This window comes from Spermophilus citellus (genome assembly GCF_964194105.1).
Source record: "Spermophilus citellus genome assembly, chromosome: 17".
NCBI lineage: Eukaryota > Metazoa > Chordata > Mammalia > Rodentia > Sciuridae > Spermophilus > Spermophilus citellus.
The window spans coordinates 39,223,017-39,236,537 of NC_138199.1; the positions used below are offsets into that span (position 1 = coordinate 39,223,017).

The following is a 13,521-nucleotide window of genomic DNA, read 5'->3' on the forward strand; positions in this document are numbered from 1 at the left end:
GCAAACTGTAGAACTCTTCATTGTCAGCAAAGAGCCACTGCATCAATGGAATTTAAAGAATCTCCTGTATTTAAATACAATTTGCAACGTTATATGTTAATTTTTGTATGTTTAGAATGCTGAAATGATTTTGAAGTTAAATAAACAGTATTCCATCTCAAAATAAATAAATAAGAGCCTTCTCTGACATTCTCCTCTAAGACCATTGGAAGAAATAAAACTTGTCCGTCTTTCCTAGACAGGCACTGACAACTGAAAAGCCAATCATAATTTCCTATGATCTCAGTTTAAATACACTCTTCAGAATAATAACTATAGTTTTATGACTACATAAAAATATCTGATAGAAGCTTACTGATAATAAAGTAGGTTTTATAATACATATCTTTTCCCCCCGAAGATTAATAAGAGATTTTGGAAGCAAATTATAATTTTAACAGATTCTTATATACAAATGCACACACATATCCACACACATTCACTTATATTTTAGTTGTTTTCTATAAACTTGTTCAAACTTCAATGTCTCCCAACAAATGAGATGCAATATAATTCCTTTATCTAAAAACTAGTTTAGATGATCTTTACAGAAGATTTTACTCAGGAGTGCTTAACTGAGCCATATCCTCAGGCCCTCCCCCCGCTTTTTTTTGTATTTTCTTTAGAGACAAGGCGTTGGTGAGTTGCTAAGGCTGGCTTTGAACTCACGATCCTCCTCCTGTCTGAGTCTCCCCAGCTGCAGGGATTACAGGCAAGTTCTACTGTGCCCGGCAAATTGTGCCTTTTTAAAAAAAATATTTATTTTTTGTAGTTATACATAATTTCTTCCTCCCTCCCTCCCTCCCTGTCTCTCTTTTTCTTTCTTTCTTTCGCTGAGGATAAAACCCAGTGCCTTGCACATGTGAGGCGAGCAATCTATCACTGAGCCATAACCCCAGCCCCAAATTGTGCCTACCTTTTGATATAGCAATTCCATTTACAGGCATTTATTTTAAAGAAATCATCACACATGATTAGAAAGAGAATGTTCAACAATTTAAAAGTAGAGGTAAACAAAATGTTCATTATTAGGTGACTGGGTAATTTATCCACATAGGATATGTGTACACATATAATGTATATAAAGGAACACTATGAAATTACTAAAAATGATGGCATAGACCTAAATTTATTAACCTACACACATATCCACAGTATATATGTTAGATTAAAAACAGGGTATCATATGCCCTTCAATAGATGAATGGATAAAAAAACTGTGGTATATACACACAATGGAATATTACTCAGCAATAAGAGAGAATAAATCATGGCATTTACAGGTAAATGGATGGAATTAGAGAATATCATGCTAAGTGAAGTTGGCCAACCCCAAAAAACCAAAGGCTGAATGTTTACTCTGATAAGTGAGTGGATGCTGATCCATAATGGGGGAGTGGGTGTGGGATAAGTAGAAGAACTTTGGATGGGGCAAAGGGGCGGGGGACAGGAGATATGGGGGTAGTAAAGTTGGTGGAATGAGACAGACATCATTACCCTCGGTATATATATGATTGCATGAATGGTGTGACCCTACTTTGGGTACAACCAGAAGTCAAAAATTGTGTTCCATTTATACAATGAATCAAAGAGCATTTTGCTGTCATGTATACTTATTTAAACAAACAAATTTTAAGAATAGTATAGTTATAGTATGATTATATTTCATAAAATTATTCATTTATGAATATGGATAGGCACAGAAAAATAACTGATTTTGATTTTTGAAGTACTGGGGATTGAACCCAGGGCCTTGTGCATGCTAGGCAAATGTTCTACCACCGAGTTATATCCCCAGTTCAGAGAGAGAACTGAAAGATGCACACCAAAATGGTAATAGTTGTTCCAGGTAGCAGGATGTAAAATGATTTTTATTTTTTTAATATATTGCTTAAATTGTTATTGACATGTGTAATAAAATAGTCACTTTTTAAAAAGTGGTATGATTTATAAAGGTAAAAACACTTTTTAAAAAATTTCTTCTTTTGGGGCTGGGGTTATGACTCAGTGGTATATAGCTCTCTCCTCGAATGTGTGAGGCCCTGGGTTCAATCCTCAGCACCACATATAAATAAATAAAATAAAGGTATTGTGTACAACTACAAAAAAAAAATTCTTCTTTTTAGATATACATGCCAGTAGAGTGAATTTTGACATTTTATACATACATGGAGTATAATTTATTCTAATTAGGTTTCGATCCTTGTAGTTGTACATGGAGTTTCACTGCTCGTGAATGAACATAGGAAACATTAACGTAGGAAAGTTATGACCAGTTCTTTCTACTGTCTTTCCTATTCCTGTCTTCCCTCCCTTCCCTTCATTCTCCTTTGTCTAATGTGTGTTTGTATCTGCATATCAGAGAGAACATTTGATATTTGGTTTTTTGGGATTGGTTTATTTCACTTAGTATCAGAGTATCCAGATTCATCCATTTACAAGCAAAAGTCATTTGTTTTTATGGCTATACAATATTCCATTGTTGTATACACATTTTCTGTATTCATTCATCTATTGAAGACTCCATAGCTGAGCTATTGTGAACTGAGATGCTATAAACATTGATGTGGCCACATTACTGTAGTATGCAGATTTTAAGTCCTTTGGGTATATACCAAGGAGTGAGATAACTGGGTCAAAGGGAGAAAACACTTATTTGGAACCTCATATTTTAAATGTTTTTGAAGCAAATGTTCCTGGAATCAGGCAAATTTACCATAACTAGAGATTAAGAAAAAAAAAAATCCTAAACCAGCAAGTAGATCTTTAGTTTATTTAAACTGTAGCTTAAAGTAATATATATCTGGCATCAATGTAAAAAAAATGCTCTTTTGTGAGGCTCTGAAAATACCTGTTTAAAAATAATAATAATAATGATAATGCTGATAGTAGCTACAGTCAACATTTATTGACCACTTACTATGAATGAAATGATATGCAAACCATACACATGATTTAATCCATAAAACAACTCTTGATGGGCCGGGATTGTGACTCAGTGGTATAGCACTTTCCTGGCATGTGTGAGGGCACTGGGTTCAATATTCAGGTCCACATAAAAATAAATAATTAAATAAAATTGTGTCCATCTACAACTTAAAAAAAAAAAACAACTCTAATGAGGTAGGGAAAATTATTCATATTTTACAGATAAGAAAACTTAAGATTTAGAAAATTTGAATATGATGTATCACAATAAACAAGTTTCAAGAAATGAGATGAGTCAAGAATTGTTTCATGCTCCCTCTGCAAACAGATAAAAAAGAATTATCTACCAATCCTGATCTGAATACAGTAGTGTTTTTTTTTTTGTTTTTTTTTTTGAGGTGCTGGGGATTGAACCCACAGCCTCGTGCATGTGAGGCAAGCAAACTACCTACTGAGCTATATCCCCAGCCTACAGCAGTGTTTTGTAGCTTACAAATACAAACCCTAAATTCTTCATAGCCATTAAATATAATTTTTAACAAATATAATCATTAATACCTCAAAATCACTTTGAAAAGCTTTAATGAATACTTTTACTCTTTATGGAAGTTAAGTTACCATGTCTCAGCTAAACAAAACTTGAACACCATAAAAGAGTGTTTCTTTTCTTTTTTTTTAAATTTACCATCTTGGCCATTTTTTTAATATTTATTTTTATGTGGTGCTGAGAATTGAACCCAGTGCCTCATGCATGCCAGGCGAGTGTGCTACCACTTGAGCCACATCCCCAGCCCCAAAAGAGTGTTTCTTATATACTAAAATAAATTTTATTATAAGGTATTTTTACTTCATTGACAATATAAACAGTATAGTTCAGAGGAATGAGTCTTGCTGTTTACTGTGTAAGTGTAACAAATGATGCTATATAAGTAATTTACTAATATTTTACTGTTACATACTCCAACTCCTTTATTTTATTTCATCTAAATGACTCATCCTAGTGATTGCAACAATTAGAATTCACTGGCTTTGAATTCTTTTTAAAAATATATTTAGTTGTAGATGGACAAAATATCTTTATTTTATTCATTTATTTTTACACGATGCTGAGGATCGATCCCAGAGTCTCACACATGCTAGGCAAGCACACTACTGCTAGAAGCCATCTGTGAAATACATGAGTATCTTCTCTCGGCATGGAAGCCAGGGAGAAATAGGCCTGGTGCTGGGAACTTTCTGTGGCTCTCCCATGGCAATTGATTGCCCAATGCATGTGACCTTTCCCTCCGCTCTGCTAGGAAGGTTCCTCATAGTAGCTCCTTAGATGGGTATAACCCCTTAGGTACTAAACAGCTCACCTTTAACCTTTTTTGGAAAATAATTTTCTATGGAAGGCCTTTGATGTCTTCAATATAAACAAAGCAGGCGTAGGCACCCGCCATCTTTGCCAGAAGCTCAATCCCTGTGATCAGCTTGCCTGTCCTGCCCCCGGCTTCTGAAACTACCTTCTGTGTTCAGTGGTTTTTTTATGTTTTATTTCTCAGCCAGCCCATTCTAACTGAGGGAAACCCCATTTTCACTAGCCCCTGCCCCGGACGAGGGCAGGATACTACCACTGAGCTACAACCCTAGCCTGGCTTTTGAATTATGATCTTTTATATGCTCCCCCTTCAAAAGATAAACCAAAAAACCCAACCAAATTTACAAAGATACCTAATTGGTATCTTTGTAATTGTAATTTCAGAAATAACTTTTATACCACTCATTACATTTACTGAACTTTTTGAACCTGGTGTTCTGTCTTCCTTTACCCCTTGGCCTAAGGTCTTAGGTGATTTCTCCATTTATCTGAATGATTCATTTAACAGCTTACCCTCATAATTCCTTAACTTTATTTAGTCAGTGACTATTCTTGGTACTCCATGTTAGCCACTCAATTCCGTTGGCATATCAATATATGCTGGCATCTAATAAAGTGTTTACTACATACTGAATGAATGGATATGGATGTGAAGGAATCTAAAAGTATTTGTTTAATTAATTTCAGCAGGTTCTGAATATTCTGCTACAATAGGGCAGGAACTAATTTTGGATTCATATAGAGAAGTAATAAAAAAACCCACTTTTGTAACTACTTATATAAGACATTATTAGCTACACTTACTGGTCTAGGTAGAGCCAGGTTTGCTCCATACCAATGATAAAGTGCTCTCCATACAGGTTCTGGAACCATTTCATAATCTCTTCCATGGATTAGCTGTGGAGTTCGTTTTAATCGGCCTCCTTCTAGTGTTAATGATGTAGCCTTAGAAAGAATGAAATGTGAAGGAATAAAATTTAAGTGTCGATTTTTAATAGTAAGAAGACTGTTGTGCATTAACAAAACTTAGGAGAACAAACTCATATGTCGCTGCCCAGCTCATGTTGTGGGAAAAAACAATTTTCTGAGAGATTTTTATTTTTTGGTTTTCAAATAAGGTATTTAAGAATGGAAACTTCCATATATACATGAAACACCATTTTCACAGCTGTCCTAAGAATAACAACAGTATTTACAAGGAAAACTATTTCAAAGCAAGTGTTAAGACAATATTCTCACAGAAATATACTATGCTAAGAGATTTCCGTCTACAACAGGTTAGTTAAAATGAGCCACACATTTTGCTATGTGCCAAAACCTCTAAAATGAAACCTACTGGCAACTTGAAAGAGAATAATTTTAAGGTTAGAAGAAAAATTACATACCTTTACTGGTTCTTGAGTTACTAGTGGCTGGTTATCAATAGCTCCTGGTTTCTGAGGATTAAGGTGTAACAGAATATTCCCATTGGCTCCTAGCAAACACTGGTTGTTATTGTCAGAAGTGTTATGTTGTCGAGCAAAGCACATATCTGCCCCTGGTGTTGTAGAATACAGAAAGCCTATATGAGAAAAAAGGATGGAGTCTCTTTATTTTTAGCTACTATACATAAATAGGCTTGAACATATGAATGCAAATGTCCATATATTGAGCTAATGCTATTATTTTATTGGCACAACAGTATGATTTGGATAAATCTGTATGAAACAGGAAACATACACACACACACACACACACACACACACACACACACACACACACTTTTTTTTTGGTATCAGGGACTGAACCTAGGGTTGCTCTACCATTGAGCTACACCTCCAGCCTTTTTTATTTAGAAGTCTTGTAAAAGGAAGCCAGTGTATGCATCAATATACTGGCGTTTCTTCTATCATGTTTTCTAGATCCTATGTTTTCTTCTAGCAGTTACAAAGTTTCTGGTCTAATTCCTATATCTTTGATTTACTTTGAGTTGACTTTTGTGCAGGGTGAAATAGAAGGATATAGTTTCATTCTTCTGCATATGGGATGGATTTGTTTATAGCCTTTACAATGCTGAACTTAGTTCCTCTATCCCTAGTTTCTCCAGCACAATTAAAATGAATGGGTGATAGATTTTGTTAAATGCTTTTTCTGTGTCTATTGAGATGGTCATGTGATTCTTGTCTTAAAGCTATTAATGTAGTGAACTGCATTTATTAATTTGTGTATGCTGAACCAATCCTGCATCCCTGAGACAAAACCCATTTGTTCATGGTATACTAAATTCTCAATGTGTTTTTGAGTGTGATTTGCCAGTATTTTATTAAGGAATTTTGCATCTATGTACATGAGGAATATGGTCTGAAGTTTTATTTCCTTGATGTATCTTTGCCTGATTTTGGGATCAGGGTAATATTGGCTTCATAGAATGAAATTGGCAGTGTTCCCTCCCTTTCTATTTCATGCAATAATTTTAGAAGAATTTGCTTCAGTTCCTCTTTAAAGGTCTGGAAGGAGCTTGGCCAAGAATCCATCTGGTCCTGGGTTTTTCTTTTGAATATTTTTATTGTTGTTGTTGTAGATGGACACATATCTTTATTTTACTGATTTATTTTTATGTTGTGCTGAGGAACAAACCCAGTGCCTCACACATTCTAGGCAAGTATTCCAACACTGTGCTACAACTCCAGCCCCCTGGGCTTTTCTTTGTTGAAAGACTTTTTTTTTTTTTTTAAAAGAGAGAGAAGGAGAGAGAGAGAGATAGAATTTTTAATATTTATTTCTAGTTTTCGGCGGACACAACATCTTTGTTTGTATGTGGTGCTGAGGATCGAACCCGGGCCGCACGCATGCCAGGCGAGCACGCTACCGCTTGAGCCACATCCCCAGCCCCTGTTGAAAGACTTTTAATTGCTACTTTGATCTTACTGCCTCATATTGGTCTGTTTAAGTTTTCTACATCTTTATTATTCAATTTGGTCAGGTCATTTCTTTTTTTTTTTTAAAGATAGAGGAGAGAGAGAGAGAGAGAATTTTTAATATTTATTTTTTAGTTCTCGGCGGACACAATATCTTTGTTTGTATGTGGTGCTGAGGATCGAACCCGGGCCGCACGCATGCCAGGCGAGCGCGCTACCGCTTGAGCCACATCCCCAGCCCCAGGTCAGGTCATTTCTGTCTAGCAATTTGTTAGTATCTTTGAGATTTTCCAGTTTATTGGAGTAAAAACTTTCAAAAATAGTTTCTAATGACCTTCTGGATTTCAGAAGGATCTGTGTGATACCTCCTTTTTCATCTTTAATTTTGATGGTTTAGGTCTTCTTTCAGTTAGTTTGGCTAAGCATTCATAAATTCTGTTTATCTTTGCAAAGAACCAACTCTTTGTTGCACTAATCCTTTGCATTTTTAAAATTTTCAATTTCACTAATTTTGGCTCTGATCTAATTATTAATTATTGTAGAACTTAATTATTAATATTATAAATATACATTTTTTCTCTCTTCTACTGATTTTATTTTATTTTTATTTATTTATTTATTTATTTATTTATTTTTAAAGAGAGAGTGAGAGAGGAGAGAGAGAATTTTTAATATTTATTTTTTAGTTCTCGGCGGACACAACATGTTTGTTGGTATGTGGTGCTGAGGATCGAACCCGGGCCGCACGCATGCCAGGCGAGCGCGCTACCGCTTGAGCCACGTCCCCAGCCCTCTTCTACTGATTTTAGAATGAGTTCTTTTTCTAGGGCCTTGCGGTATAACATTTATTTGAGATTATTTGGGAACTCAATGCTATAATTTTTTTTCTCTTAGCACTACCTTGATATTGTCTCAGAGATTTTGATACGTTACATCTCTTTTCTTATACTGTTTCCAAGAACTTTTTTTATTTCTCCTTTGATTTCTTCTATGATCCATTCTATATTCAAAAGCATATCATTTAATCAAGACGTTAAAAAAGGTTTTGTTCTTATTGATTTCTAATTTCATTCCATTATGATCTGATAGGATGTAAGAAATTATTATTATTTATTGTACTTGCAAAGACTTGCTTTGTGTCCTTAAACATGATTTATTTTAGACAAAGTTCTATGTGCTACTGAGAAGAAAGTGAATTCAGTCACAGAAATAAAATATTCTAGAGATGCCTGTTAGATTCATTTAATTAACAGTATTTTTTTTTAGTTCTGAACAATCTTCACTTAGTTAGCTCTGGATAATCTATCTAATGGTGAGGGAGGTATGTTGAAATCACCCAGTATTACTTTAACGTGGCTACTTCGTTCTTAAAAATTGAGAAGGGTTTGTACTATGTACATAGGTGTACTGACATTTGGAGCATTAATATTTACAATCATATCTTGTTTTGGGATAATTGCCTTAATCAGTATAAAGTGACATTTTTTGTCTCTTCTGATTAATTTTGGCTTTAACGTCTACTTTGTCTGATATGAGAAAGCTAGCCCTGCTTGCTTTCTGTCTCCATTTGCACAGCATATTTTCCCCCATCCTTTCACCTTTAGCCTGTGAATGTGTTTGTTCATAAGGTTGCTTGTAAACAACATATGGTAGTGTCTTGTTTTTTGATCCATTCTGCCAATCTATGTCTTTTGATTGGAAAGTTTAGACCATTTACATTCATTCTGTGTTGTCAAAGAGCCTATTTTTATTTCCTGACCTTTTAAAAAAAATTTTTAGTTGTAGATGGATACAATGCTTTTATTTTTTATGTGGTACTATCAGATACAGTGTGCTAGGCAAGCACTCTACCCATGAGCTACAATGCAAGCCCTATTTCTTGACATTTTATTTCTAATACTTCATTTACCCTGATTTTCATTTAACTGACTATATAATTCTAGTGAGAGTTATCCCTGTGTTGGCTCTTAATGAAATATTTCAATTAATATGTTTTATGGTGCAGGCTCTGTGGTTAAAAATTCTTTTTAGTTTCTGCTTATCATAGAAGATTTTAATTTCTTTGTCAATCATGAAGGATAGTTTTGTTAGATATAATATCCTTGGTTGGCACCTGTTTTCTTTTAAGGCTTGGTGTACATTATTCCAAGTCCTTCTGGTTTTTAGGGTCTAGGTTGAGAAATCAGTTGAAATTCTTTTTTTTTTTTTTTTTTTTTTAAAGAGAGTGAGGAGAGAGAGAGAGAGAGAGAGAGAGAGAGAGAGAGAGAGAGAGAATTTTAATATTTTTTTATTTTTTAGTTTTCGGCAGACACAACATCTTTGTTTGTATGTGGTGCTGAGGATCAAACCAGGGCCACACGCATGCCAGACAGGCCCGCTACCGCTTGAGCCACATCCCCAGCCCTCTCTCTCTCTCTTTTTTTTAATATATATATATTTTTTAGTTGTAGTTGGACACATTACACTTGTTTTATTTATTTATTTTTATGTAGTGCTGAAGATTGAACCCAGGGCCTTGCATGTGCTAGGCAAGCGCTCTACCGCTGAGCCACAATCCCAGCCCAAGAATTCAGTTGAAATTCTAATTGACTTACTTCTAAATGTGAGCTGCCAGTTTTCTCTTGCAGTTTTGAGAACTCTATTCACATTCTGTATATGAGGCATTTTAATTATAATGTGTTTTGGAGAGGATTTTTTTGATCTCGCCTACTTGGAGTTCTAAATGTGTCGTATATTTGGATTTCTATATTGTTCCCAAGATTTGGAAAATTTTCTCATATTATTTCATTGAAAGGTTATACATTCCTTCAGTTTTGTTATCCCAAATTTCTTGAATCTTTTGGTCATAGTTTCTTAATATCTTTTCTTCATTGTTGACTTTATTTTCAAGGTTACATAGTTTGTTTTCAAGGCCTAAGAATCCGTCTTCAAAGTACTTTCATTTGAATTTTTAACTTGATTTATTGAGTTTTTTATTACAGGATTTCTTTTTAGTTCTTTTTCTGAAGGTTTATTGAAATGATCTTTCATTTCTTGTATTTTTTCTTTTTTTATATTACATATGTATTTTTTACGTAAAACTATTGTATTTTTGATTAATTTTTAATTTTATTAGTTTTTATTTGTTCCATATTCATTGGTGCATTATAATTGTACACAATGATGGTCCTGTATTTTCTAAGTTCATTCCTTCCATGTTCTTTCAGCTCACTGAACTTTTTAACTATAAACTTTCTAAATTCTTTTTCTGACATTTCCTTCATCATAGTGTCAATGGGATCAGGTGTTGAAGTGTTGTGGGCTCTTTGTGGTTATTTGTTCCCTTGCTTTTTCATACTGTTTGGATGTATACGAATCTGGTAGAATGATTACCATGTCTACTTTTATGAAGTGACTGTATGGTGAGCTTCTTTTCCTTAAGTGCCCTGAGTTTGGTGAATACCCAGGTATTGATACTTTCACTCAACATGTGTCCTCTACTATTCCCAATATCAGCACCACTTTGAGAGAAGGCCCTACTCTGTATTAACTATAATCACTTTGAGCAAAGAGCCATCTACAAATCAACCTTAGGAAAAATAAAAACCTGTTGAAAATGTTTTCCACAGTTCCTCTATTATGGGTGTAAAATTGAAGTAATGTTCTGGAATATGTTGAAAAGTTAGTTATTAAAGACAGTAAGATTACTATTACATTACTTAGGGGACTGAAAGGGAAGGAGAGAAAAATTGGGCAAAGGAGGACAAAAAAAAAAACAAAAACAAAAAAAAAAAACAAGAAGGGCTTGAATTCAGGGATTCTTTACCACCAAGCTAAATCTCCAGCCCTTTTATTTTGAGACATAGAGTCTCACTAAATTGCTTAGGGACTCATTAAGTTCCTGGTATTATAGGTACACTAGCCACTGTGCCCAGCCCAAATCTAAATTTATTGACAAAATAAATTTAAAAGCAATATGGAAAGATATTGCTTGATTAATGAAAACTGAAAATATTTTCACATTAAGAGATTAATAAGTATTATACAGAAAAATTTTTATTTGGAAGAGTATTAATAGGTTCAAGAATCTTATAATAGAACCCAGTGGTGTGTAAACACTGAATTACATCCCCAGTCCCCCACTTTTTCTTTAAAATTTTCAGACAGGGTCTCATTAAGTTATCCAATTTGGCTTTAACTTATGGTCCTCCTTCCTCTGCCTATTGAGTCACTGAGATTATAGGCATCAGCCACTGCACCAAGCTATAACTACCCATTTTATTCAAAACTTATTTTTATAAATGGAACCCTAATACCCAGTACTCCACTTACCATACCATTTGCCAAAGTAGGCTTGGTTAAGAACTAACCATGGGAATCAAGTCATATTTACCACTGCCAGCAGTTTCCGAGGCTTCAGATGCAGTAGAAATATTGTCTGAAAATTTCTCTTCTGTGTTATTCACATAACTGAGGTTGCCTCCAATTTTATCTTCACCTTGCTCCACAGAATGTAGTGCTGTTCCGAAGGAAAATTTCCCTCCATTCAGAACAGATGATGGCTCAATTACAACAGGGTTGGCATCCTAATGTCATGAAGTCAAGAGATAAAAAAGCAAAATTTAATCATCTAATAACTACATGTCCTTCAAAAAACAAATCTCAGGAAAAAAATGAATTACACAATCATCTATTATTTCCTATCCTTTTGGGAGGGTTGAAAGTCATTCTAAAATATTTGAATATGTACTAAATTTTAATCTCTTTAAGAGGGAAGTATGAGTGTGTATATTATCAATTCATCCATTTATAATATATTTTTATATATAGTTGGCAAAAAAGAATGTTAAAGACTGAAGGACTCCATCATATACCTAATTGATTTTATTCTGTTGGATACTTTTTATTTTCCCTGCACTGGGAATTGAAGCTAACATCTCATATATGCTAGGCAAATTACCACTGAACTATATTCCCTGCTATGCTATATGATACTATGCTATTATTTTATGACATGGCCCAGATAATTTGTCTAGGTTGATTTCAAATTTGTAATCCTCCTGTTCCAGCTTTACAAGTAGTTGGAATTACAGGTATGTCCCACCATGTAAGAAGTTCATTCATTTTTATTATTAAAGATTATAAGATCACTGTAGAATAAAATAAAAATAAATATCCTATGTACTCAGATTCTATCATTTAACAATAACTACAGTTGACTTTTTTTTTTTTGATACCAGGGATTGAACTCAGGGGCTCTCACCGACTGAGCCACATCCCCAGCCATATTTTGTATTTTATTTAGAGACAAGTTCTCAATAAATTGCTTGGTGTCTGTCTTTTGCTGAGGCTGGCTTTGAACTCGAGATCCTTCTGCCTCAGCATCTTGTGTCACTGGGATTATAGGTGAGCGTCATTTAGTTGACATTTTGATGTGGGTTTTTTTTTTTTTGGTTTTGTTTATTACATTTTATTTTTTGGTACCAGGGATTAAACCCAAGGATTCTTAACCATTGAGCCACATCCCAGCCCCTTTTTGAGACAGGGTCTCACTAATTTGCTTATTAGGCCCTTGCTAAGTTGTTGAGACCAGCTCTGAACTTGCGATTCTCCTGCTTCAGTCCTCTGTGCTGGCTGAGATTACAGGTTTGTGCCTCCATGCCTGGCATGTTTTCTCTATTTCTTTTCTTATTCTATTTACTTATTTTTGTGATACTGGCGACTGAGCCCAAAGCCCCACACATACTAAGCAAGTGCTTCACCTCTGAGCTATATCACCAGCCCTTTTAATTTTATTTTTCAGATAAGATCTTACTATGCTGCTCCTGCCTTAGCCTCCTGGGTATCTGGGATTACAAGTAATGTGCCACCAAACTCAGTTGTTTTTCTTTATATCTTATGACTAAAAAATATATGTTTGGGGCTGGGTTGTGGCTCAGTGGTAGAGCACTCGCCTAGCACGTGTGAGGTGCTGGGTTCAGCACCACATAAAAAATGAAACAAAGGTATTGTGTTCAACTAAAAAAAAATTTAAAAAAAAGTGTTTGTAGAAGATGAGTGAAGTACTACTTGAGTTATAAAATTTCTTCAGAGCTGACTGCTAAAAGATCCAAAGATTGATAGTATTTATCTGGCTTACAGATTAATGAGGAAAAAACAGCTAAAAAATGTTGAGCAATGTTTCTCTAATAATATTGGCTAAAATTAGAGAAGTCATAATTGCTATAAAAGAAACAAAAACATAAACTCTGCTATTATTGATATGCTAGGACTTGGAGTTTGTCTTTTACGTTTTATATTTACATAGTAATCTTTTCT

The 13,521-nt window shown here is 34.5% G+C and overlaps 1 protein-coding gene across 3 annotated transcripts in view; it reads right to left on the minus strand.

The window, feature by feature from the left end:
* Positions 1–13,521, minus strand: part of USP32 (ubiquitin specific peptidase 32) — a 174,166-nt gene that overhangs the window by 45,633 nt on the left and 115,012 nt on the right. For 2 of the 3 annotated variants that reach the window (XM_081272302.1, XM_081272304.1), the window contains exons 13-15: positions 11,597–11,789; positions 5,713–5,888; positions 5,132–5,272 (exon numbers count right to left, since the gene is read on the minus strand). In XM_081272302.1, coding sequence (XP_081128428.1) covers positions 5,132–5,272; positions 5,713–5,888; positions 11,597–11,789 — 510 coding nt within the window. The remainder of the gene's footprint in view (positions 1–5,131; positions 5,273–5,712; positions 5,889–11,596; positions 11,790–13,521) is intronic. The other variant, XM_081272303.1, reaches the window with a different exon arrangement.